We start from the raw sequence: 26,829 nt of genomic DNA, 5'->3' as shown, positions 1-26,829 counted from the left end.
AATTATTATTATTATTTACTATATATCTTTAAAAGAATTAAGCCATCATATAATAAAGTTTCTTCTACATTTATTATTATTTACTTATCATATAGTTCTATTATTGTAGCCATGCATGCAATCACTTGACAAATGTGAACATTCAATAGCACAGAAGTAGACATGATAACTTCATTTAGAAACATTGAATAACCATAGCAATGTTTTCCAATAAAAAATTTTCCTATAAAAATTATATACCTACATATATAATTATATGTACTATATGTCCATATATTTTTATTTTATTTTGTATATAATTTCTGTTCATATACTTAGAAAACAAAACAATCCAGATAGCATATGTTGCTTTCATATATATATATATATATATATATATATATATATATATACATGATTTGAATGTACATACAAAGCATTTGTAAGATATTTCGCAAACATTTATGAACGATATCACAATATAACGAAAGTCCTATTACTCGTGTCCGAGTGTGGTGACTTTCTTCATATACATACATGTGTTACGGGTGTTCCCTTATGAAAAAGTATACACTCAACTTTGATGGTTAACAAGCTCAAATTTGAGTGTTAACACTCAAATTTGGGCGTAAGTTTAGTGTTTGTTATCAAAGTTAATGTGTCAACACTTATAAATTTAGGTGTGTAGATTGAGTGTTGACCATTAAGGTTTAGGTAAGTTGTGGGTTTAATCCTCAATGCTGAGTGTATATTGGGAGTTTATTATTCTCAATGATAAGTGTAGGGGATTAAACCTCAATGTTAGTGTAGGTTGGAGGTTGATCCTCATCGTTGGATGTTGGTTTGCTGTTAACAGAGTGTTAACCTTTAATGTTCTATGTTGATTTAATCAGTGTCGCCATGATCCCTTTTAGTCCAGTCAAAATACGGAAAAAAGGGGGGGTACCTAGAAAAAATTGCAACACAAGGTTTTATTACGTCATTGTGTTCAGAAAAATATACTGAACAACATATTCAAATTCCGCCATTTTTCGCTATCCCTAAGTATGTTTTTTATTAACAATTTATAAACAAATTCGTTTTTCTCCACAAATACGATGAATTTTGAAATTTTTGTAGAGATCAAAGTTGTAGAGCAGACAAATATCTACAAAAAATGTTCTTATGAATTTTTTGAAATATTTTATATTATATGAGATATTTGCAACAAGAGCTACTAGGCTACGCGCGGAGCGGAGCGGAGAGTTCTAACAAGCACACGGCAGTCCCTACCGGTCGCTGCTAGTTCTCTAGGTTCTACAAGGAACTTGAGTGGCGGTTCTCGATACTAGTATATGTGTCTATGTATACACACACAATATATATATATATATACATATATGGGACAATCCACGTCACTTTTACCCCCGCTCTGTCCAAAATTGGTATGGACAAATTTTAATGACTAAGGGCGGAAAATGTTTGTCTTGAAAAGAGCTTTCGAAAGGCGTGTGGCATATATGCGCAATTCAACATGGCGTCATGTTGAATCTGAAATTTTGAATTTATCTTTTTAAGTAGCCATAACTATGACGCCATGTTGAATTGCGCATATATGCCACACGCTTTTCGAAAGCTCTTTTCAAGACGAACATTTTCCGCCCTTAGTCATTAAAATCCGTCCATACCAATTCCAAAATTGGTCCAAACAAAGGGGAGGTAAAAGTGACGTGGATTGTCCCATATATGTATACACTACCCTCCATAAGTTTGGAAACACTCTATAAAATGCAATATACAGAAAATAGTACATATGTTATCCAACAGGCTTTTAAAATAAAGAATTTCCATTAATTTTTACATTTCTCAAAGTAACCACACCTTTTGCTTTAATGACTGCCTTGCATATTCTCGACATACGGTGGATCAACTTTTGGAGTTCAGTCGGGATACGTTTCCATTCTTGCTGGAGAACTTCCCAAAGGTGCACCTGTGACTTGTGATTCGCTGTTCAACAAATTCAACTCCGAGCACTTCGGTGTCGCGAAATAATCATCCGACATATTTTCGGCATGTACAAGTGTTGCAAGTGTCCCAGGTGGAAATATATATGATTATTTGAACGTCTTACGATATATTTATACCAAAAATCTGCACAGATCGCTGCCGTGCGACTATTTATCTGTAAATAGTCGCACGTACAGCATCTGTCATAGAGTGTTTCCAAACTTATGGAGGGTAGTGTATATATATAGTGTATATATATATATATATATGTGTGTGTATACATAAACACATATACTAGTATCGAGAACCAACTCAAGTTCCTTGTAGAACCTAGAGAACTAGCAGCGACCGGTAGAGACTGCCGTGTGCTTGTTAGAACTCCCCGCTCCGCTCCGCGCGTAGCCTAGTAGCTCTTGTTGCAAATATCTCAAATAATATAAGATATTTCAAAAAATTTATAAGAACATTTTTTGTAGATATTTGTTTGTTCTACAACTTTGATCTCTACAAAAATTTCAAAATTCATCGTATTTGTGGAGAAAAACGAATTTGTTTATAAATTGTTAATAAAAAACATACTTAGGGATAGCAGAAAATGGCGGAATTTGAATATGTTGTTCAGTATATTTTTCTGAACACAATGACGTAATAAAACCTTGTGTTGCAATTTTTTCTAGGTCTAATCGTATTTTGACTGGACTATTTATCGTTAGGTGTCGTTTAAATGTTATTGTGTTAATCTTCGTTAAGTGTCAATTGACGGCTTGGTTTATTGGAAAAGTGTTTCACATAAAAGTTGAAAGGTTTGAAAGGGGCCAATAGACGATCTTATTGGATTTTGGATCCAGGGCCTGTATTGACCCCAATAGGGCCTAAGTCAAATTTTTTAAATGAAAACTCCTATTTTTTATTGTACCATCTTTCTCTATTAATTAATTTGAACTTTTGTTTGAAAAATTCTTTTATTTGCTCAACCCTCAAAGGACTACGTCGGGTCATTTTCGTCCACCCAAAAAATACAATCCTGAATATCTTTTGAATCCGGAACAGTGGCGACATCTATTGTGTACGTAAAAAAACTTTAGGGTAGGAGGGTCCTTCACGCGCAAGGACATCTTGGTCTGTCAATTTGTCTCCGGATGCCAGCGAGAACAAATCTCAAAAGTTCGAAAAGGACCCGACGGAGTCTTTTACGTAAGTAAAAATGCATTGTTTTCCAAACTTTTTTTTCTTGAAAATCACCTAATTTTCTTAGTTTTGACGCATTTTCAAGCATAGATCTGATAAAAGAAAACGATGCGCCTATTGCCCCTCCACAAGCGACAGGAAAACAAACCAATGTTGTGGTTTGTGCGGTAAATTTGTCCGCGACAATCACCGCGTTAATTGTTGCACCGATTGCTTATAATAAAAATTGATGAAAAACATGCTGTTGTTCTCTTACAGCCCTTATTTTCCTTGAAATAACGTGAAAACGCCACTTGAAAATTGCCAACTTTCAATCAGTGAAATAGGATATCTGGTTTGATCCTACGCTATTGTAACCGTTACCATCGGAAAGAGCAACTCTTTTCCTGTAAGAAATTGTATTTGAAATTTTTTTAAACTCATTTTTTATATTTATTATGAATTTTTAAAAAAATCACTTTTTTTCAATTTCTTTATGTTAACCCTCAGGGTACAGACTATAAAAAAGTTACGTTCCATACGGACATGGGTTAGCCTAACCCGGCGACTTTGATTGACTGTATATCGGGCTGTAATTTGTCAATTAAAACAAATTTTTTTTTTATGATCGGAAATTTTCTCAAAAATACAATGGCGTTGATAGATTTATTACATTACTTGTTTAAACAAAGATACATTTGAAAATGTAAACCATTCTCAAAAAATTTTCATAAAAATTCACTTTTTCTTTTAAATTGCATAACTTTATGAAAAAAAAGATATCGACATTTTTTAAGTCGCGTTTGAAAGCTAAAAAGTTGTTCTTTGAAATGGCTGAATTCGTTTTTTGGTCCATTCCAAAAAGTATATTTTTTTTAACTATAAAAATACCCGTTTTTTTGCGATAGCGATATAACGTTACTTGCTTGATTTATCGTAATAACGCAAAAAAAAAAAATATCTTAAAGTAAAAATAGTTCTTTTGGATGTTGTTGATTAGTATAATATAAATAAATAACAAAAATTGAAATAATATTAACATGCATGCACCGGATACGTTATGCTGGTATGCTACAGAGCATCATTTTGAGGTTAGAATGCACAAAAGTATATTAAAAATAGTAAATTATACATACCAGAATACTTGGAAAAAAAAAACTTCTACTGCAGCAAATACTCGAAAAACACAATTTTTTTTTTTTTAAACACGGATTTTGTAACGTTCCGTACGTCAGCAACGATTATCACATTGCGGACTTTGCTCAGTTCAAAGTGGGCAATGTCGACAATGCTAAATCTCCGTGGGCTAAGCTGCGCTAAATGTATGGTAATTCTTCAGTTTAGCTACCTCAGCACAGAAATCGATGTAATTAGGCTTAAGTTGTGATTTTCGTTAAAGCAGGGCATACACACGTGTGTGTGCCCTGCTTTAACGAAAATCATTAAACAGTTACATCGTGCAGAATAACCAAGCATCTCGATTCGAGCAGTTAGGTCTCACGCTGGGAGTTTCATTAGTTTAATTATGCGTGGGAAGCACACACACACACACACACACGGGGGGGTGCGAGGGGGGGCCTTCGGCCCCCCCTTCCTTGCACCCATCCCGTCGGTAGGCAGCGTGGACCTCGCTTTACAACATAAAGTACATGCTAAGTTGTAAAGCGAAATTATAAAGCACATGCATGGAAGGGTGCAAGGGGGCTTACATGCGTGAGCGCACGTGAACAGAAAGGCTTTTCTTCCCTGCACCCTCCCCCATGCATGTACTTTATAATTTCGTTTTACAACTTAGCATGTACTTTATGTTGTAAAGCGAGGTCCACGCCGCTGCCTATCGACGGGGTGGGTGCGGGGGAGGGGGAGGCCGAAGGCCCCTCTCTCGTACTCCCCGTGTGTGTGTGTGTGTGTGTGTGTGTGTGTGTGTGTGTGTGTGCTTCCCACGCATAATTAAACTAATGAAACTCCCAGCGTGAGACCTAACTGCTTGAATCGAGATGCTTGGTTATTCTGCACGATTGATTCATTTAAAATTGGCGCAGTTTTACATGCGCGTGCGACCACTGAGCATGCGGCGCATATGGCCGCAGGGCACGTTCAATGTTGCTACATGTCGTCGGTTCAACTTTGACGATTAATATCTCGCGTCGCGGGGCAGAGCGACACTTTTTTCTGCCAGATTCGTTCGTTTCATGCAAAAACGCGTCGATTAAGCTTAATTGCATCGATTTCTGTGCTGAGGTAGCTAAACTGAAGAATTACCCTTATTTAGCGCAGCTTAGCCCACGGAGATTTAGCATTGTCGACATTGCCCACTTGGAACCGAGCAAAGTCCGCAATGTGATAATCGTTGCTGACATTGCCATTGCTGGATGGGCAGTGTTAACTTTGCCCACATCAAACCGGGCAATGTCCGCTAATAAACTACTTTGCCCAGTCGCGTTGTGCAATGCTGACATTGCCCGGGCAATGCCGACACTGCACACCATGCTGACTTTGCCCGTAACATATATATATATATATATATATATATATATATATATATATATATATAAACTTTACATAGTGTGTAGTGATTGAGCTGTTTCTGAAACCTTTCTCACCCAATAAATTTGAAAACTTTTAATTATGTTATTTCGGAAACATTTCATAAAATATAATTTTGCAAACCTTTCAATTGAGTTTTTAATGAAACTTTATACATATATAGGAGAAGTATAAGTAGACGAATTTAGAAATTTTTAATTGCAGCTCTAAAACGGTTCTAAGGGATGTAACCACGCTTTATGTAGGGCTTTTTGCTTTTCTCAGATATTAATTATTAAATTATATTATGTAATAATATACGAATCTTTTATATTAATATTTATAATATATCAATTGTTGTTGTGTTGTTTTTAATATTTGCCAGTTAATAAATAATTTCAAATTTTTGAACACTAAAGATGCTTATATACAATACGAGCATAAGCTAAAAGAAATTAAGCATCAGAACCAGAGTATCGTCACTAGCGGCTAGCCCGTTTGATCATGGAAGTCAAGCAACGTTGAGTGCGGTTACTACTTGGATGGGTGACCGCCCGAAAAAAAAAATACTGCAATATATTTCGGAAATCTTTTAACACACTTTCAGAAAGGTTTCAAAAGTGTGAAAATCGCGGACATTTTGCTATTCCAGAGTTGTCTCAGAGATGTTGCAGAAACATTTTGAAATATTTATGACATGTTTCAACTCCATCAGATGAAACATTTTTTAAATATCTCTGAAAGGTTCCTGTGCTGTATGGGTAATTGAATTTAACTATCACTTGAAGGTTAACCATCACTTGAAAGTTAACCATCATCTAAAGAAAAACCCTTAAAATTGGGTGTGATTTCGGACCGCCAATTGAAGGTTAACCTTCAAATGATGGTTAATCTTCAATTGGCGGTCCGAAATCACACCCAACTTTAACCCTTTTCGGTCACACTGGGTAAAATACACCCCAGCGTTTTTTTACTTCGAAAACGACCCAGTAAACCAATGGAAATGGGCCTTGTGCCGCCATCTACAGGTAGTTGGGACCTTCAAGTATCGATCCCCGTCGGTGGTATATTTTTCGGCCCGTTAGTTCTCTCTCGGCATTTTTTTTCCGCAAAAAATCGCACTTTCATACCTCAAAATCAACATACTTTTTGGAACGGCCGCATAAACTGCAATAATCAGTGAAAAGTGCGTCATTTGAGGATGAAAAAACCGTTTGAAAAATTAAAATATCTTAAAAATTGAAAAAGTTACATTAGTTTTTGTGAAAAGGTCACTTTTCCGACTTTTTTTCAACAATTTTTTTGCATATATTAAATTAATTTTTTGCAAATCAAACCTATACAGTCTTTTTAAGGAAGACTTAAACTACAACAGGATATTTTTTTTTAAGGTCACCTACAATTTTTTATACACGTGCAAACACGCTGGGGGTGTATTTTACCCAGTGTGACTGGTACGGGATTCTCGGGAAGTGTGACCAAAAAGGGTTAAGGGTTTTTCTTTGCTGTTTTTTTAACGGTTAACACCAAAAGTTGAGTGTATTTTTCCATAAGGGTTGCGCACGTAGATTATACACATTGTATATGGGACCTACAGTTTAACGCCGATTCCGAACGGCTATATTTTTTTAGACAAGTGTTCATGGCAAGAATATTACGCTTCGGTGGTTTGCCATTGCCTTCCGAGAAGAGAACGAGCGAATATAATTTTTCTAGCTCTATCGAGGATCGAACTCAGGACTAGCTTTGGCTCAATAGACCAGTGCGCTGTCTACTAGGCTACGCTCGTCCTCACAGTATAGAGTTCCTATAATAAGAGTTATGCGAGGTCTACAATGCGAGTCGTAAGTCGTGAGTCGTAAGAAATGGACCAATTACAATCGAATTTGAGGAAATAATCGACTGTGATTGGTCAATTTCTTGCGACTCACGACAATACGACTCACATTGTAAACCCCGCATTAGGACACCGTTATACCCATAAAGCACAAAAAGTTGAAACAACGCTGCTGAGACGTTGTAATGTTGAATGTTGAGGTATAAATATCTTTTCACAACACCTCCACGGAAAGTTCGACTTTCCATGCCTGTAAAGGGGCGAAAGTGGCCAATTTCACGCTGGAAAGTTGATACTTTCCACACTGTATAGCGGGCGGAAAGTCATTACTTTCCTCCCTAGGGAGGAAAATTGGTACTTTCTGCCCCGTATAGTGGGCAGAAAGTAAAGTAATACAATACAAAATCAAGGAAATAATCCGATCTTCCAATTTGTAAATTGTAATGTAAATATTAAATTCACTAACTAATAAGGCTTTTTCTTCGTAAAAAATTATATTAATTTTAATAAATAAAAAAATAATTACTGTTTCAAAAAAGTGTGCAGATTAGAAACTTGCACATTGCTTCCTCATCATTACGCTACCATTGCTCGTATTTTATTTCGCTCACAAAGCTCCTCTATGAGGAAGCTTGTACTTTATTTGATGCATAATTATTAGTATTTATTAGTTTAGCTTCCTCATAAAGAAAGCTGTATGAAATAAACTATAGGATCAATGGTAGCGATCTGTAATAATGAGGAAGCAAGGAGAATAAAAAGTCACGAAAACGTCAAAATGATGTCAAAAAGACGTCAAAACGGCGGAAATCAAAATGACGTCAAACCGGGAAAAAAATGACTATAATTTGACGTCATTTTTATGTCATTTTGATGTCATTTTGACTAGTGCACCGCTGATTTGTATTCAGTATTAATTAGGAAAAGCAGTTTCGCAAATTCACAGATGAAGGAACAATACAGAAATAAATTATAATTACTTTTTTATTGCAGTGCCTTTGTAGTACACATTGTTTAGCCACAAGAACAAATATATATTATATAAACTAAGTATATCAATAATAACTAAATCAGAAACTATATTATATGCTACATTATGAACTATATAAATGCTATATTAATATTTTATATAAATTCTGAGGACGGGCATTAGTCTTCTCAAAGACATATAAAAATGCAGAAAAAAATTGATAAAAGTCCTCAAAATATAGTACTCCAAATAGCATTTGTCAACAAGACTTAGAGAGAGTTAAAGATTTAATCTCAAACATAAGCACAGCCAGTTCAACTTATAAATATTTTGCATTTCAAACATCTGACCATTATAGAGAAGTCTTGTTACTTTAACCAAGAGATAACATAGAAGATCTCTTTTAACTTGAAGAACATTGTTTTCTTAAAAACGCCAACAAACATTATAAACTTCACAAAATTATGGCAGTAGATTATAAATTTTTTTTAAATCAAAGACAAAACAAAAATAATAGCCTCAAAAGCACATAAATATATAAACTATGCAAAACAACTCAAACCAAAAAATAAAAGACAAATAATAGAATTCATGAGAATCACGCAAGTTTTCAATATACAAAAGCTTTTATGAAGCTCACAAACGGTAAAGTCGAAATACAACTGTAGTCCCCCAACCTAGTTGATCTAGTCTGACCGTTGCATGGAAGTGTTGAACCATCGTTTCATATGGTCTTCAAATACGGAAATCTGTACCTTAGGAAACTTCTTCAAGCAAACACCTATTAGAGAGAAACAAAGCAGGAGTAGTTTAATGTATATGTACATACATAATATATATATTATATATGTGTATAATATGCTTACATGAAAAAAACAAAGTTAATAAATGTGGAGATAATTGTTTAAAAACAAGATGATACTCACCTTCTACTAGATTTTTTACTTTGGACTTCTCAAAACTGAGCTTAGGCGGCTTTCTGTTGCGTGGTTTGGTGTAGTCTGTATCAACATCTGTTGCAACAATTGTGTCCTCCTTCACGGCCTTGTTTCTAGCTTTTAGGGCAACATTGAAAGTAGCTATATGCAGGGACCACAAAATATATTAAATTAAGAAGACAAACTTGCATTATAAAAAAACGGATATAAACACCTACAATAACTGTGATGGTATATAATGCGGAGGAGTTTCCACTCGGACGAGTCATAGTCCGCTAGACTCTCACCAACTTCGTACATTTGGGGGGAAAATCCCCCTCATGGAATGTGGCGGATAATAACAGAATTCTCTATCCTCGCTAATCTACTTGGTTGGTACAACTTCCACAAGGTATTCCTCTTCATCATTCCCAGGGTCAGACACAAACTCTACCACAGAATACTGTAAAAAATAAATTTTAAGTTAACATAAAGAAAGACAAACAAAAGCAAGGGCACAAATTAAAAACAAGATCTAACCAAAAATTTACTGAGGACCACTGTGAAGGAGAGGAATGCAAAGAAAACTGTCTCCATCAGGGATAATAACACATTTTTAAAAAAAATCCTGCAACCTACATGTGCTTTATTTTACAGGATCTACATGTGATACTTTAAAAATTCCAATGGATGAGGAAGGAAGTGGGTAGTCATAGTAATCTGCTTTACAAAGAAACCTATGACCTGCTAATAATACATCACCATCCGGCGAAACTACAACTTCGGTTAAAATAAATATGTTTCCGTCTTTTGATGAGAAACAGCAATTAGCTTCATCAGTTTTAAGAGTTACACCCTTCAAATTTATTTGTGCATAACGGTCTCCAGGAATTTCTGGAACAATATTCCTAAACAACTGCTTCTTTAATGTAACTCTATTAGGATTTGGCCTCCTTGACTCTGTAATAAGTTGCCCCTCTGTCTCAATGTCTCTGTTAGCTAACTGCTGAAGAGGCTTATAAGTTGAACGCAAGTTATGTTTAATCACAGCCATAAAAGACTCGTACTTAAAGGCACTAAAATCCAAAATCGTCCCATTCTCTCGGCATTCATCAGACATGTTCAGGGGATGACAGAATATAAGATGCAGAATGAATTAATAGAAAATTCTTGTAAGTATTTTCATGAATCCTGTATCAAAAAATGCGCTCTCCATCATACAAAATAAGACGCCTCCACTCAGTTGCTTTGAATTTAACCTAATAATACAAAGATCTCGGTCTACGACTGAATTCCACGGGAATCCAAGGAGCAATGTCAATCATATCAGAACATACATTGAAACATGCTAGCCTTGAAATTTTACCATATGTGATAGCTTGAGATCCACAGAGATACTGAACCCATCTTTTAAAAGCTCCTTCAAATAATAGATGCATTGGATCTAAACGAAACTGTGAAACCATTCCATTGTTGTCACTTCTCATGGCTTCTAGGGGCGAATCTCCATCATGGTGATCAGGCTGATCTTTTCTCCTAAAGGATTCATCTGTGCGCAATGGTGCATTGAGATCCAGAAAGATTTCACGATTTCTAAAACGCGCACCTCTTACTGTGCACTTTTCACATGCATAAGTACTATTGTGGTTTGAAATACATTTTACATATTGTCGTGCTACAGTATCGAGTATGTAATTTCTAATTTTAAAGGGAAAGCGGCTGCCATGGAAGTTATAACCATTCAGTGCTAATTCATCAACTTCTTGAATAAAGTCCGCTAAAAAAGCATTAATACTGTCTGGTTTTCCAAGACCATGCCACACATGATAAATGGTACACTTTCTCCTATAAGGCAACCCAGTATAGGTCAAAAATTATCATCAGTGCTGCTAAATAATGCCAAACCATCAATGTTCACATCAATAATAATTTCTTTGTGTTCAAGCAAGTACTCATCTGTGACCCTTTGATTTAAATTAGTAATGATACCTTTGTACCACATTAAACCTTCACCATTACGTTGCAATTCAACTCTGCGTGGGGCAGTAAAGTCTTATGAGTCTTCGGTAAAGAGCCATGGAGAAGTCTTAGTCCTGCAAGAAGCTCATCAACTTTCCTATGTGCAACACCCCTTATTGCCCATTCCTTCAAAAACCTTAACAGGTATTTATCAGGATCCTCTGCTGACGGAATGTCATTCTGGTCCTGGATATTGATTGCAAACTCTTCATCTGAATCAACATCAGCGGCTTCAGCCTCCGATTCTTGTTCAAAAGTAGCATTGCAATTATTGTGATCATCTAATTCATTATCATCACTGGAAAGGCTGTTTTCGACCCTCCTCTACCTCTGAATAAACTGATGAATCATTCCTGTTTAAATGTTGATTATGGTCCCCTAGCTAAAAAACTTCTAATGCATCATCAACTTGTGCCAAAGTCTGTCTCACTTCTTCGGTATAAAGACGCTTCCTGACTGCTTTTACAGATGCAGCATGCAATTTGCGTTTCATACTTTACTTTACAATAAATTAGACTAAAAAGGCCAATCAACGGCCACTCAGGGAACAATGAAGGTCAGCGAAACCCGCGTAGGTTGTCTTATATCGCGTCGATATTTCCTGATATCTGGTCCGGGAAAAGGAAAAGAACTTGATGGGGAATGCAGAAGAATTTCAACTGATCGTAGAATGTGGAGGAGACATACGACTAAAAAGGCCAATACCTGAATAATAAAATATTATAGCCAGCAAAGTTATTGCGGTAATTATTTAGAATAACAAACCACCCTTTGATGACCTTGACCTTGACATATATTGTCAAGCTCATGACCTTGAATAACAATCAAAAGATTTTAGCCGTCGGCCGTTGTTCGTTAAAAAGTTATTAACAAAAAAAGTTTGAAGAATATAGCAGTTACTTTGAGTATATTGAAAGGCATTAATAACTATATGTAAATGGAAATAGTACATGTATGAACGAAGGAGTCATTTAAAGCAGCGAATCGTTAGTATATTGAACAATCTTTGTTAAAGCAGAGAATAGTTGGTATAGAAAAGTATATATACAATTTTATGTGTTAGAAAGCATAAATATAAAGTATTCTCTGCTTTATCCATAATTGTATTATTGTAATTGTAAACTATCTTTAATTGTGCAATTATTATCACACAATTATGGTTAAAGCAGAGAATACTTTATATTTATGCTTTCTAACAGATAAAATTGTATATATACTTTTCTATACCAACTATTATCTGCTTTAACAAAGACTGTTCAATATATACTAACGAATCGCTGCTTTAAATGACTTCCTTCGTTCATTATACATGTACTATTTTCATATACATATTAGTTATTTATGCCTTTCAATACTCAAAATAACTGCATGGCTATATTTTTCAAACTTTTTTGGTTAATAACTTTTTAACGAACAACGGTTGACGGCTAAAGCACTCGCTGCACCCCCCCCCTCCATACACGTAAGCCTCACTTTATAAGAGCAATCAGTCAATTCTAGTTTTAACTAAATTATTTTAGTTAAAACGCGAATTTACTAAAGCGGTCAGTTAATTCTAGTTTTAACTGAAATGCATTCGGTCAATTCTAGTAGAACTAAATTCTTTCAGTTAGAACGCGAATTATACCGAAAGGGCTTAGTTAAAACTAGAATTTACTAGTAAATTCGGGTTTTTACGGATTTCGGGTTTTAACTGTAACATATATAGAAAATAGAATGTCTGTATGTATGTATGTCTGTTCTTTATACACTTTTAAACTATTCTCGACCGAATTTTTACTAAAAGTATATAAAATAAGGGTAGAATTTTCCGGGGAGTGTTATGAGTGTAGTTTTTATTACCGATCTTTTTGGGAACCGGTATCCGAAATTTTTCCAATTTTTCAGAAAATTGACCGAATTTTTAAGAATTGTATACAAAACACAGAGGTAGAATTTCCTGGGGAGTACCATGGAGTGTATAATTTTTTGTTATCGATCTTTTGGAAAAGCGGTATCAGAAATTTTTCCAATTTTTCGGGAAATAATTGACCGAATCTTAAAGAATTGTATATAAAACAGGGATAGAATTTCTCGGGAAGTGCTATAAACTGTATAATTTTTCATTACCGATCTTTTTTGGAAACGGTATTTTTCAACAAAATTTTTTAAATTATTTTCGAGAAATAATTGATCGAATCTTAAAGAATCTTTTTAGGAATTTCGAGATTGCTTATTCGCGATGTACATAGAGCCTCGATATTTCACTTAAAAAATGTTTTGGAAAATCAATTATCGGTAAGCGAAATATCGAGGTTCTGTGTACATCGCGAGCGAGCAATCTCGAAATTCTCGAAAAAACGCCCAGGAGAACCATCAAGGGATGAAGTCACTGATCGGTAAGTGAAATATCGGAAAAGCGGAAATGACTCAATAGTGTGAAACTCGAGTAGAAAAAGACCGGTTACTACATGTTCAATCAAGGAAAACAGTTATAATGCGGTCCGATTTTAAATCGTCTTTAAATCAACCACCCGACACACTCCTTATGTTTGTCCACAATAAAAATATTGAAACACAAATGAAGTCGTTTGAAGAAAAACGACGCCCGGGCGAGGCCCGGGTAACCAGCTAGTTATATATATAATTCAATAAAGAAAAATATATTCTTATTATTCAAAAATAATTTTTATTGATAATGAAGTTTTAAAACCGAATTTGCTGTTCACTTCACTACCACCTCATTACCAGATATCTTGTATATGATATTGTATAGGGGCAATTTCTTGTCGTTTCCTCAAACTTTATTTTTTATTTAAAAAAAACAATGCAAAAATTAATCTTTTAATTGTTTTTAAATTTTTCTTATTTTTCTTGTATATATATGATGTATACAAACATCAGTGATTATACAAGAAAAAGAAAACATATATGAACACATGTTTTATATAAGTATAAATATATATTTATACATGTTTTTGAAAAAATTTTTATCGAGTTTATATATCCAAAATTCTAGAATGTAAAGCAAAAATACTTTTATTTCAATATTTAATTAAAAAATTTTTAAATAGATTAAAAGAACGGAATGAAGAATTGGAAGGTAACTTAGAAGATATGAATTGTTTCATCAAAGCTTTGCAAGAAGAAAAAACGCAAGAAATATCCAATTTAAAATCACAAATAACTTCCTATGTTATCAAAATAAAAAAATATAAACATCAGTTGATTACTCTTGAAAAATCTAGGATTGATGATAAATTCACTCATACTGCGACAGCTATAAACGTAGAAGAAAAATATAAAAACATGCGACTCATGCTCACTTCGCAAATTAAATATTTGGGTAATTATTTCTTAATATTTTATATGATTATTCTGTTTAACAAAAAAAGGCACAAGAACGACTATAGTCACAGACAGCACATAAAACTAAAAGATGACGGAATGTCTTTCCGACTACATGAAAAGTCGATTGTTTAACTAAACGAAAAGTTGTCTAAAGGATGTCTTATTAAGACCTTCACACATAAAATCCCATAAAAACGTAAAACGTAAGCGTGAGAAAATCGATCAATCCCAATCGAGTATTTTTCTCTACTGGGATAACGGACAGCACAATACTCGATTGGGATCGGTCGATTTTCTTACGTTTACGTTTTACGTCGTTATGGGATTTTATGTGTGATAATAAGGCCTTCACATGACGCTTTTTCTAATACGCAAGTTATGGAACAGCCACCTAATAGAGTATATAAAGGAACTCTACAGCCACCTAACCTAAAAGTATTGAAGCTACAAGGCTTTGGAATTCGTATGATGTTAGCCGACGATTGACACTTTTTTTTTTTAAATACGGTATGAAATCGATTGTATTTTGTTTGTAGATTTATTGTAGTGCATTCATTTCCGTTTGTTAGTTCATAATTAATTTTTAATTAATTATATAGTTGTATAGACTATGAAACTAGCCGACATGTATTATTATAATTATTATAAAATTAATATAATGCACATGTGTTTATATATGGTTATATGTTATATATAATTATATATAATCTATGTAGGATAAATACTTTTTATATATAATTTATATATAAATTATAAGAACTTACATATAATCATGTCAAATTGTATATAAAACATTATATATATTTAAATATATTTTAATCGCCTGTATAATATATATATAATTATATAGGATTATATATTCTTCCATATGAATCATCTTATATGTATCCATACGTGAGTGCATGATCTTTTGTTCTATCTGATATCTAGTTATATCTGGAATTATATATGCCCATATATTGTCCTGGGAAAAATAGAAGAAATGCGCCCGGGGCATCGCGTGTAAACAAAAAGCGCGAGCTAAAGAGTGGGGAGCGCTCGCCCGGCGAGCACAGTAGCACTGTGGTAGTAGCGCGCACGAAAGCTATCGGTCATCGGTCTCCTCGAAAGTATAATAAAGATTATTCTCTCTCTGTACTGACCCGAGTCGTGTTAGTCGTGTATCCTACCCCGAGATCCTGACATTACCGAGAACGTTCATAACAAATATAATGATGTATGGACCCATATACATATAATTTGATATAAAGTACTAAATTTCATATATATAATCACATATAATCATATATATTTATATATAATTATATATATATATATATATAATTATATATAATCTTTTTTTCCCGGGGGAGGCTCCTGCTTTAACCCAAAGTTAGTGTTTTGAAAAAATCTCAAGAGAAGCTATAAAAATATGGGTAAATATTTACCCTTACAACCCTGGCAGAAAAAATTTCTATGAATAACTACAAAATTTTACTAAAAATAGAAATTTGTACATTTTTGTTGAAATATTTAATTTTTTGTGGAAATAGTTATTTTTTTGTAGAAATATCTACGAAATAGTACCACAAATTACAATGTTCTCAAATCAAGAAATTATTGTAAGTAGTATTTTATGAAAAACTACAATCCTTTCTAAAAAAAGGCATGTTAAATCGATACTCGCATCTCTCGAAGTCTTCTCGAAAGTCTCGAATTGCTTTGTTGGCTCTTTTCCGCGATGCTGATTGATTCTGTTGCTGCGCTAACTTCGTGAGCGGCTGTCATACCATATTTTGACAGTTGTGTGTAATATTAAAGCTAAATAGCGTCTGTGATGTCTAGTTTTATAAAAAATAGTACAAAGATCTACAAATTTTAAAAATTTAAAAAAAAAACAAAATCTTAAAAAATTAAAACATCTGCTTGCTTGTAGAATACTACAATTATTTATAAATGAATCTACCACAATTTACATATCGTAAAACTATACAAATTAGAATCTAATCCAGTTTTTTGTTTCTCATAAAATACTACAATTTTGTATGAATAGTAACAAATACCGATTTGTTTGTACAGCTCAAAAATCTATTACAATTATGGCTAATTAACATTTGTAATTTTTAGTTAAATGTTACAAGTTTTTACACAAATCTTCCAAAATTCATCTATTATTAATAACTTCTTAATTCGCAGAAGTCAAAATACTTATGTTTTTATTTTCGTATAGTCTGTTGTAAAGTCCAATAGAAAAATACATAAATGTACAATTTTTTACCTATATAAATTTCTGATTCGTGAATGGTTGTCATTTTGCATACAATACTACAAGGTTCTACAGAAAACGACAAAATCCTTAAGCCTTTTACGCAACTCGTGAATTCATGAAAATCTACATGCTGTTTTTAGATGTTTATAAGATACTACAATTTTACATGAAAATTAACAGACCTTCAACCAAACCTTCAACTTTTCCATGGAAAGTGAAAATTAATATGTCAAAAAAAATTAATTAATATGTCGTTAAAAAAATTAAGTATCTTATGCAAAATTAGAAAAAAAAGAAAACTTAAAATAACATATAAGCAATGAGAAGTGCCGTTTTCGGTCGAAGCAGATCTTGATGCTTAATAATATTTCACAATATCAATTATTATTAAATACATGTTTCAGTTTTTTAAATTGACACTAAGTGCCAATATGGACTTTGTCGGACTTAAAACGCAATTGTGTAAACTGAAACTAAAATTAATATATTTTATATTAATTTGATATTGTCAAGTAAAATAATATACTATTAGAAGAATATTTATAACAGTTATACAAATTTATATGGATAGATCGATTATAGAGTATATATATTCATATATGATTATCTTTAACCTTATAAATATACTTTTACATGATCACACATGATAATATACTAGTATATAAAACCATATATGACTATATAAAGTTATATTTAAAGAGATTTAGCCATATAATATTGTTTAAGATTATATTTCCATTTCTTATATGACCATATATAATTATATATTTACTAATATGAACAAATAAGAGGTATTTTTTCCCAAGTATATAATCATATATGCTTATATATGGCCATATAATATTGTTTAAGATTGTATTTTCCATTTCTTATATGATCATATATAATCATGTATCTACTAATATAAACTAATATGAATAAATAAGAGATTTTTTTTCCGGGTTTTGCGGTTTTAGACATGTGTGTATGTGGTGCTGGGTAAGGTTTTTTTTATAATGACTCGCTTTTTATTTTACAGATAAGTTAGAATAAAGAAGTTTTTTTTTTTATATAATCGCGCGGCGCGAAGTTGGCCCAATAGGCCTATTTTGTAACGAGCCGGCACTGGTTTTTGACATTCACCCGACATTAAGAAATAAAAATTATATTCGTATATCCGATTCGAAATTTTATTACTCTTTTTAAACTGAATTTGTTTCTTAAGAATTTTTGAAAAATTATATATTGGCGCTGGTTATGACACATGTAGAATATGTATAACACTTACATCAAATTAAGAAGTAGTCTACCACGTAAGACGGTTGGCTCACGATCCAGAGGTCCCCGAGGTCTCGAGTTCGAATCCCATCAAGGTAAGTGTGTTTTTCAAGTACGAGAAAATATTTATAATCATAGGGTTGCATCTTAAGAAACAAATTTAGTTAAAAAGTAGTAATAAAATTTTAAAATAAATATAATTTTTTTTTATGTCGGGTGAATTTCCGCATTAGTGTTTTAATTTTAGAATTTTCTTGTAGTCTACTGTACTCAAATAGATATAGAAATGTGTAGAATATCAGTATTAGTTGTAGTTTGGCGTAGTTTTACCGAAAAATTTGTAGATCAAGATGCACTAAAAATATACAAAAATTTACAAAAGTGTTCCAATTCTAGCATTTTCATGTAGGATTTTGTAGTACTTCTTAAATTCATGTAGAATTTAATAGATTCTGGCAATTATATTTTATAGTTTTTTGTAGTACTTTTATTTTTTTTTTAATTTTGTAGAAATATTTCCGCCAGGGAAACCTTCTGAAGATTACTCAGGAGGATAACCTCTATAATATATGTAAAGGAGAAAGTCATTGGGGGGGAAGGTCGTAAGGGTAAATATTTACCAAAATATGCGATAAAAAGTAAGGAGTCCTATTTAAAAAATTAAAAATGACCCTTTTCGGTCACACTGGGTAAAATACACCCCAGCGTTTTTTTACTTCGAAAACGACCCAGTAAACCAATGGAAATGGGCCTTGTGCCGCCATCTACAGGTAGTTGGGACCTTCAAGTATCGATCCCCGTCGGTGGTATATTTTTCGGCCCGTTAGTTCTCTCTCGGCATTTTTTTTCCGCAAAAAATCGCACTTTCATACCTCAAAATCAACATACTTTTTGGAACGGCCGCATAAACTGCAATAATCAGTGAAAAGTGCGTCATCTGAGGATGAAAAAACCGTTTGAAAAATTAAAATATCTTAAAAATTGAAAAAGTTACATTAGTTTTTGTGAAAAGTCACTTTTCCGACTTTTTTTCAACAATTTTTTTACACATGTTAAATTAATTTTTTGCAAATCAAACCTATACAGTCTTTTTAAGGAAGACTTAAACTACAACAGGATATTTTTTTTTAAGGTCACCTACATTTTTTTATACACGTGCAAACACGCTGGGGGTGTATTTTACCCAGTGTGACTGGTACGGGATTCTCGGGAAGTGTGACCGAAAAGGGTTAACCTGACTTTGGATAACGTCATCCAAGATCAAATGCTGATTAAGGCCAGTAAAAATAATAGACTTCTTTAAACTCTATTACAATAACTGTTGTCTGAAATTTTTTTGTATAAAACTTACATTTTTCGAGATATTATATGCCGTCCCGGAACTTTTTATACCCTGTTTGCACGTATGTATACATAACTTTATCAAATTTTGAGAATTTATTAACATAGTAGTATTTTTTATGGCTCTCGTATCTCCCTCTCTAATCACTCTCCCTCCCTCCTTTCTTCCGTTCCCTGTCTTTCTCCTTTTTTCTTCTTGTCTATTAGCTTTTTGTCTTTTAATGTTAAAAATATGTTTTTCGGATTTTCTAATTTTCATATGTTAAGGTGCTAAAACTAATGTTTTGGAAGATTACAAATCAACACAACATATTCTGGAAAAGAAACTGGATATGAGAAGTCAATTCTTAATCAATGAAAAAGAACAGGTAGTAGAGAATCTATGTAAAATTCAACGTAAATTCAAGATTGACAGAGAAAGGTAATAGTAGATAAATTTTATTTCCTTATTGAAGATTATAAGAAAATTATATAAATATATGTTATTTGACATGTTATTTGTGTTTAATGTGTTCTATATAGATTCAAAAAGAGATTGTATAATAATCTTTTGGATCTGGCTAATATATTTCAATTTGAAGTATCGAAACATGTGCCTCGTTCTATACCTAATTTACTGTCGGAAAATATAGCTCTAAAGAATCAATTGTCAATGATGACGGACAGCGCAGCTTCTAACACACGGGATTACATGCTGTGCAGGTAAATCAATTTATATTTTTAAATAATATAGACTCAATATACAGGGTGATTCAGGACCTCTGCGATAAATTGTGAGGAACGTCGCAGAGAGGACCATTTTCTGTGAAACAACTCATGTTTTCTGACACGTCGTTTTGGAGCTATGCGACCGCACGCAGACAGGTCTTAGGTGACATTTATCACAGTTATGCAGGATTGGGTAAGTTAATTAATTTTTTTAAAACTAAGTTAATATAAAGTTTATAATGGCTTATAAAAATTAATTTAGTTATGTTGAAAGTCGCATGAAAAAAAAAATAACTCAGTTAAAAGTCACGTTAAGATTTAACCCGTTGTGGTCACACCTCCTAAAAATAACGTAGTGGTCACACGGGGTCCAATGGACCCCACAACAGTTTCCATTTGCGTTCTTTTTTGATGTATCGACTCAAACCTTGAACTGGAATTAATTTATGACTTTCTCTTGATAATCCAATAATTTAAAAAATTTTTTTATGTTGAAAAAACGCGAGAAAAAAATTTTTTTTTTCGAGAAATTTGATTTTTTTCACAAAAATATTCATCAAAATTTTTTGAGATAGAGTAAAAAAACTTTGTGCGTTTTACTCTCAAAATAATATACTTTTAAGAAAAAAATAAAAAAAAAAAGCTTGGGGTCCACTGGACCCCATGTGACCACAACGGGTTAAATTAACTAAGTTACATGAAAAGTTACTTTTTAAAAGCATTATTTATATTATATTAAAATGTCGTATTTTTTAATTAAATTTAATTACAATAAAATTAACATATAAATTATCGAATAAATTAAATATTTTAATTGTTGTAAAATCTTTTATTTTATTTGTTATTTTTGTGAAGCTTATATAAAATAACAAAAGTTTATTTTTTACATAGAAATGTATTTTTATCTTTTACAATTATGAAAGTTGTGCAAAATTACCTGTATATAGATACAGTTTACGTAAGAACCAGCGTGTTTTTCTAATTAGCAATCAGGAAAAAAAAAAGACAGATTTACTAGGCTTATGTTTGCGCCGTTGATGTTACCATGTTGCCTCTTATGGTAAAGTATCTATATAAGTCTATGAGAATAACATACATATAATTACATGTTAAAAATAATTATCCAATGTTCAAGATTTTATAGAAAAAAAATATCGGCGTTCAGAGAGATGAAAAAATTTTTAACTTTGGAAAAAAGTTTAAGTTTCTGTGTTTTAAAAATAACTAGTTTAAGTTAAAAATTAATACATTTTAAATTAACTAAACTAAGTTAAAAGTTATTAACTTTTAACTATTTAACTAGTTACTATCCAACCCTGCAATTAAGAGATAAATTATTCATTTATTGTTTCAAATATATTTGCAGACAGTTTAGAGAAGGTATTCAAAAGTGTCTACCCTGAACCTGATTGCATTTATGTCACCGTCGTAACATTGATTGTCAGACTCTATTGAATATTTGAGGTCATGTTACGGCCAAATGTAGTGCAGAATGCAATCAGGTTCAGGGTACACACTATGAACGCCTTCTGTAAACTGTCTGCAAGTGTATTTAAAACAATAAAAAAATAATTTATTTCATAATTGTAATATATGTCACCTAAGACTTGTCTACGCAGTTGTGTATCTCCTAAACAACGTGTCAGAGAACATGAATTGCTTCACAGAAAATGGTCCTCTCTGCGAGATCTATCGTTCCTCAGAGTTTGTCGCAAAGGTCCTGAATCACCCTATATAATATACTCAAAAATATAAAAAATAAATTGTTTTAACATTTTTATAATTTAATAAAATTGCGCCATTATTTCACAGAAATGCAGTAAAAAAATATAAAAGGAAAACCAATGATGTATACTTGTGCACAAAACGATCCATAGTAATTTCTAAACTAGAGAAGTCTACAATCATAATGTTACATGAAATTCACAAAAAAGCGAATGTTAATTTATCCAAACTGGTTAAATTTAATTATTTTACTGAAGAGCAGTATATAATAAACAAAGATAATGGTAGAATTCTAGCACGTAAATACGAAACACGTGTGAAACATGCAGAACTTTTACTTTATTGTGAAAAAGAAAAATTCACTATTGTAGAGAATCAAAAACACTGGATATCTGGACAATTTCAAGAATATTTACAGATATTGTACAATATTACATATGTCCTAAAAAACCTTAAAATAAAAGCAAGCAACAATGAATAGTAAAAATTGGATTTAGTAGAATTGAAATAATACCGAAAGAATAAAATATATTTGAAAGATAAATAAAAAATTAAGAAAATATAAAAAATGTATATACATTATGACTTACTAATGGTGTTGCGTACATATACAATAAAATTGAAGCAATTTAATTTTTATTTATAAAAAAACATTGTAAAATTTTGGTAAATGTTGGAGAAACTATTTAATATATATATGCTTTTATATATATACATTTCTAGATTTTTATATTTTTAGTTTTTATATTTCTATTTTAATCAACTATACAGAAAATTTTAATTTTCATCTGTAACATGAATCTTACTTATTAAGTATAAAGAAAATATAAAGATATTAGACTGATTAAATTCTGTTATTGTAAGATTGTAGTTCCCTTGATGTCATCCAAGTTTATTTTATGATCTGGCTTCACAAATTGTTTCATCTTTGCTTTGTCCCGTTTCCTAAATCATAAAAAATATTGTAAATATATTAAACATTTTTTTTAAGATATACTGAACAATTCATTTATAACTTGTTAATATCAAAACAATAATTAATCAATCATTTTCATATTCGAATTATTTCTTTTTTTGCTTAATTTCTCTATCCTGAAATCCTTTTCTTAAAAAACTGTGCTAAATTATCCTACTTTCTAGAGAATTCACTAGAATCTGTTCTAGTGAATGCACTTCATGAATCTATTTTGCTTGTACTTACAATTTTATGACGGTTGGTGCAACAATGTTTCTTTGTTGAAGCGATTTATACCGTTCTTTCAATAAATTTTTAGAAGGTTTACAGTTTCTCAAATTGCCAGTCAATTCTTCCGCAAGCTGAAAATCAAGATCAATGGGTTCAAACTTTGTCTTACTCAGATTCTTTGGCATAAAAAGTTTCCTCTCATGTTTCTTCATTCGTTTCTGTCGCAAGAGTTCTTGCTTTTTCTCCTTGGCGTCTATCTGCTTTTGCAAAATTTTCAATTTATAGATGTCAGAAACTTTCTTCTTTTCCAATTTGCTCAATGCGCGTTTATTAGCTGCTTGTTTTTGTTCTCGTTGTTTTCTTCTTTGCACAAGCGTCTTTTTGGTGTTTTTTACACTTTTATCATTTTTTATCGCAATAGACAAATCTCCTCTATCATGATCTTCCTCAATAAACTTAAAGTTTGATGTTTGATTCTTTGGCAAACCCTCTGACATTTCTTTCATCATATACTCATCTCTTTTGTTTAATGAAATCTAAACAAGTAAATAATTTAATATTATAAATTCATATTCAAAAGACATAAAATATAAAATAACAGTTCAAAAAATATATAAATTAGGAAATAGCATGATGATAATGATGATTACGATATATAAAATTTATACAAGGAAATATAATTAGTTAATAATTTACTTTTTTAAACATCTGAGTTGTGACTCTTTCCAAATGTTCTTCTTGTTTCATAAGCTCCAATTCTTTCTGGGCAACTTCGTGCAACAGTTTCTGGTGATCGTCATAAGATGGGTTATAAGATGTACCTGGATGTGGCATCTCCACTGCAGGCAAAACAGATGATTTTTTACGCAATAATAAAGGTACTTTTCTTTTCTTCATTCCTAAATGGCTAATCGTATGCCTAATACTGTCTGAAGACATCCATTCAGTGACTGTTTCTGGCAGTAAGACATTTGTGCCATTCCATATATCATCTTTATTCTCCCCTTTTTTTGGATGGTTTGCTGAAACAGCTTTTGTGAGCATCCTATTCTTCAATGCTTCCTTCTCTTTTAATTTGAGAATACACATAATTTTTCTTTCAACTTTGGGTTGACACAACATGGAATTCGTGTGTTCTTCTTTGGTCCTTACTAGGTTTCGTTTCGAAATTGGATCAGGAACATGTGTATGTGGTTTCAAAGAAGCAAAACATCTTGGTTCTTTACTCTTCAATGCTAATCTGGCAGTACATTTAGAAATTACATTTCCAGTCACATCAGTTTTATCAATGATAAACAATTGAGTATCTGTGCGCTTGGAGAAAGGGATGCCTAATCGTTCTTCTAATCTACTGTTTTCAAGAAATGCATCTACATCTTTGAAATCGATGTACTTTCTCCATGACTTTTTTGTCCTCTTTGAGACTTTGTGTTTTTTAGTTTTGGCATCAAACATCTCTGAAAAAATTTTTTGTATTTTTCAATAAAATACATAATTCTGTCAATTTAATTTTAATATATGTTTAAAAAACATTAGTTAAATTTCTGCAGCTATTTATAAGTATGCATGTATGCATGTGTGTGTGTGTGTGTGTGTGTATATGTGTGTGTGAGTGGGTGAGTGTGTATGTATGTGTGTGTGTGTATGTGTGGTGTATGTGTGTGGCGTGCGCATATACTCATATATAGGTACTCATATTTTTTCATATTTTTCAAGTAATTAATTACAACTCTTATTGTATTTATATAATATACTAGCTTGATACACCGATGCTTCACTACGGTATGCAAAGGATTCTATAATTCAACCCCGAATTTAGATTTGCACCTTTAGGGGTTGATTAGGGCAAAATCTGGAATTATGTTTTTAAGCATTTGTATTTGTATGAGTAACCTTTGTAAGCAAAAACCAAGTCGACATCTTATCGGGCCTAAGAGATATTGAGGAGAGAGAATCCGTGAAAACACATTTTATCCCTTTTCACCCCATTAGGGATCAAATTTCTAAAAATGCTTAGTGAGTGCTTACGTCATGGAAGGAATATACTCCCCGAATTTCATGTTTCTTGGCGTAGGGGCTTGGACTGGGCGTTGATGAGTTAGTCGGAACATTTGATTATATATATCTTTATATAATAGATAAATATATTTTAAATCTTTCTGAAGAGAACTATCCCATTGCGCCAAATAAATAAATATATTTTTTACATATCCTAAAAATATGTAGTTATATGTGTGTATATATATATATCTATATATATGTGTGTATGTGTGTGTGTGTGTTTACATATTTTCACAATATATTTCTACCACGATAATACCCTAATTCTTAATAAACACCATTCATTTTGTGCATAAATGTGTAACATTCTAAAGCTATTTTTATCAATATTTATAATATACCTATTTACCTTGTAAATTATTTTGATAATTTTTGTTAAAATTTACGTTGATACTTTTTGTGCACAATGTGCACAGGAAATGTTACCATTAATAATCTAACCTTACTTATGACTTCGTACTTCGTCTGCTTCTGTCTGCTTCGTCAGCAATCAAATGGGTGCATGGTGCATCCAGGGAACCAAGAACTTCGACTACTCCGAGAAGCACGACCGCTCACTTCAGGGTTGCAAACCCATGCAGCGGAATGAGGTTCTTCAGTGAAAGCTAGACCTCTATGAAGTTGGCCGGACAACTTCAACGTATCGAACTTTCATTAATTGGAATCGATTGGTGGTCGTTTGGTGGTCTTTCTTTGGTAGTCTAGTCCGATCGTTTGGTGGTTAGTCGTTTTCCTGTAAAATAAAAATGAAATTTCCGGTGTGAAGTTAGCCGGACAATTTTTATTTTTCAACCAATTTAACTTTTTTATAGCTCATTCGACGCGGAATCGTTTGGTGGTCACGAATATCATCGGTAAAACGTTTGGTGGTCAACCGTTTTCCCAGAAAATAAAAAAATCGTATGCGCATAATGCTGGACATATCACCACTGTGCCATTAGCCGGAAAAATTGTATTTATCACCAAAATTGACTTTGATAGGGCTCAATCGACGCGGAATCGTTTGGTGGTCACGAATATCGTCATTAAAACGTTTGGTGGTCAATGGTTTTCCTAAGAAATAGATAAAACCGTACTCTCACGCCATTGGTCGTATGACGTACTCCGTGACGTTAGCTCGGTAATTTGATGGATAAACATTATTTATCAATCAAATTGACTTTCATACGGCTCAATCGACGCGGAATTGTTTGGTGGTCACGAATATCGTCATTAAAACGTTTGGTGGTCAATCGTTTTCCTAAGAAATAGATAAAATCGTACTCTCACGCCATTGGTCGTATGACTTCGTGACGTTAGCTCGGTAATTTGATGGATAAACATTATTTATCAATCAAATTGACTTTCATACGGCTCAATCGACGCGGAATCGTTTGGTGGTCACAAATATAATCAGTAAAACGTTTGGTGGTCAACCGTTTTCCCAGAAAAAAGGAAAAACCGTATGCTCACGCCATTGGTCGTATGACTCTGTGCTATTAGTCAGATAAATTGTATTTGTCACCCAAATTGACTTTGATAGGGCTCAATCGACGCGGAATCGTTTGGTGGTCACAAATATTGTCATTAAAA

General features: G+C 32.6%; 2 protein-coding genes and 2 long non-coding RNA genes across 7 annotated transcripts in view; 1 reads left to right on the top strand and 3 right to left on the bottom strand.

Annotated features, from left to right (window-relative positions):
• The window catches only part of LOC139813155 (uncharacterized), a 29,750-nt gene extending 25,141 nt beyond the window's left edge, over window positions 1–4,609 (bottom strand). For all 3 annotated transcript variants that reach the window (XR_011732054.1, XR_011732053.1, XR_011732055.1), the window contains exons 1-2: window positions 4,269–4,609; window positions 3,410–3,539 (exon numbers count right to left, since the gene is read on the bottom strand). This is a non-coding gene — a long non-coding RNA (uncharacterized lncRNA). The remainder of the gene's footprint in view (window positions 1–3,409; window positions 3,540–4,268) is intronic.
• A 3,852-nt stretch (window positions 4,610–8,461) lies between these two features.
• On the bottom strand, window positions 8,462–12,395 carry LOC139813581 (uncharacterized). The gene is made up of 3 exons (XM_071779163.1): window positions 9,622–12,395; window positions 9,392–9,544; window positions 8,462–9,246 (listed from the first exon to the last, which is right to left on the bottom strand). Exons 1-3 carry the CDS (start codon window positions 9,701–9,703, stop codon window positions 9,152–9,154), a joined length of 330 nt encoding a protein of 109 aa, XP_071635264.1. The 5' UTR covers window positions 9,704–12,395; the 3' UTR covers window positions 8,462–9,151.
• A 6,524-nt stretch (window positions 12,396–18,919) lies between these two features.
• LOC139813092 (uncharacterized) lies at window positions 18,920–22,671 on the top strand. The gene is made up of 5 exons (XR_011732032.1): window positions 18,920–19,164; window positions 19,369–19,639; window positions 19,845–19,998; window positions 20,100–20,279; window positions 22,098–22,671. It is a non-coding gene; the product is annotated as an uncharacterized lncRNA (long non-coding RNA).
• A 51-nt stretch (window positions 22,672–22,722) lies between these two features.
• On the bottom strand, window positions 22,723–25,851 carry LOC139813088 (ribosome biogenesis protein NOP53). 2 transcript variants are annotated; one of them, XM_071778397.1, is made up of 4 exons: window positions 25,699–25,851; window positions 23,893–24,653; window positions 23,212–23,732; window positions 22,723–22,955 (listed from the first exon to the last, which is right to left on the bottom strand). In XM_071778397.1, the coding sequence occupies exons 2-4, from the start codon at window positions 24,649–24,651 to the stop codon at window positions 22,865–22,867; spliced, it is 1,371 nt and encodes a 456-aa protein (XP_071634498.1). In that variant the 5' UTR covers window positions 24,652–24,653; window positions 25,699–25,851; the 3' UTR covers window positions 22,723–22,864. The 2 variants fall into 2 exon arrangements, with proteins under 2 accessions (XP_071634498.1, XP_071634497.1); XM_071778396.1 differs by having other exon boundaries at window positions 25,607–25,766.
• Between the last annotated feature and the right edge of the window lie 978 nt (window positions 25,852–26,829).

This window comes from Temnothorax longispinosus, chromosome 5 (genome assembly GCF_030848805.1).
Source record: "Temnothorax longispinosus isolate EJ_2023e chromosome 5, Tlon_JGU_v1, whole genome shotgun sequence".
NCBI classification, from domain to species: Eukaryota; Metazoa; Arthropoda; class Insecta; order Hymenoptera; family Formicidae; genus Temnothorax; species Temnothorax longispinosus.
Note: the sequence above shows the minus strand (reverse complement) of the source record. Positions and strands in the feature narration are given on the sequence as shown.

Excerpts from the sequence above, each read along its gene's own strand:
- LOC139813581 (XM_071779163.1), bottom strand. The coding sequence starts at position 9,703 with ATGTACGAAGTTGGTGAGAGTCTAGCGGACTATGACTCGTCCGAGTGG. Across the intron at positions 9,545-9,621 it reads TATATACCATCACAGTTATT|CTACTTTCAATGTTGCCCTA; the intron begins GTAGGTGTTTAT and ends CCCTGCATATAG. Across the intron at positions 9,247-9,391 it reads AGTAAAAAATCTAGTAGAAG|GTGTTTGCTTGAAGAAGTTT; the intron begins GTGAGTATCATC and ends TCTCTCTAATAG.
- LOC139813088 (XM_071778397.1), bottom strand. The coding sequence starts at position 24,651 with ATGTTTGATGCCAAAACTAAAAAACACAAAGTCTCAAAGAGGACAAAA. Across the intron at positions 23,733-23,892 it reads CAACTCAGATGTTTAAAAAA|ATTTCATTAAACAAAAGAGA; the intron begins GTAAATTATTAA and ends TTACTTGTTTAG. Across the intron at positions 22,956-23,211 it reads GCACCAACCGTCATAAAATT|GAAACGGGACAAAGCAAAGA; the intron begins GTAAGTACAAGC and ends TTTATGATTTAG.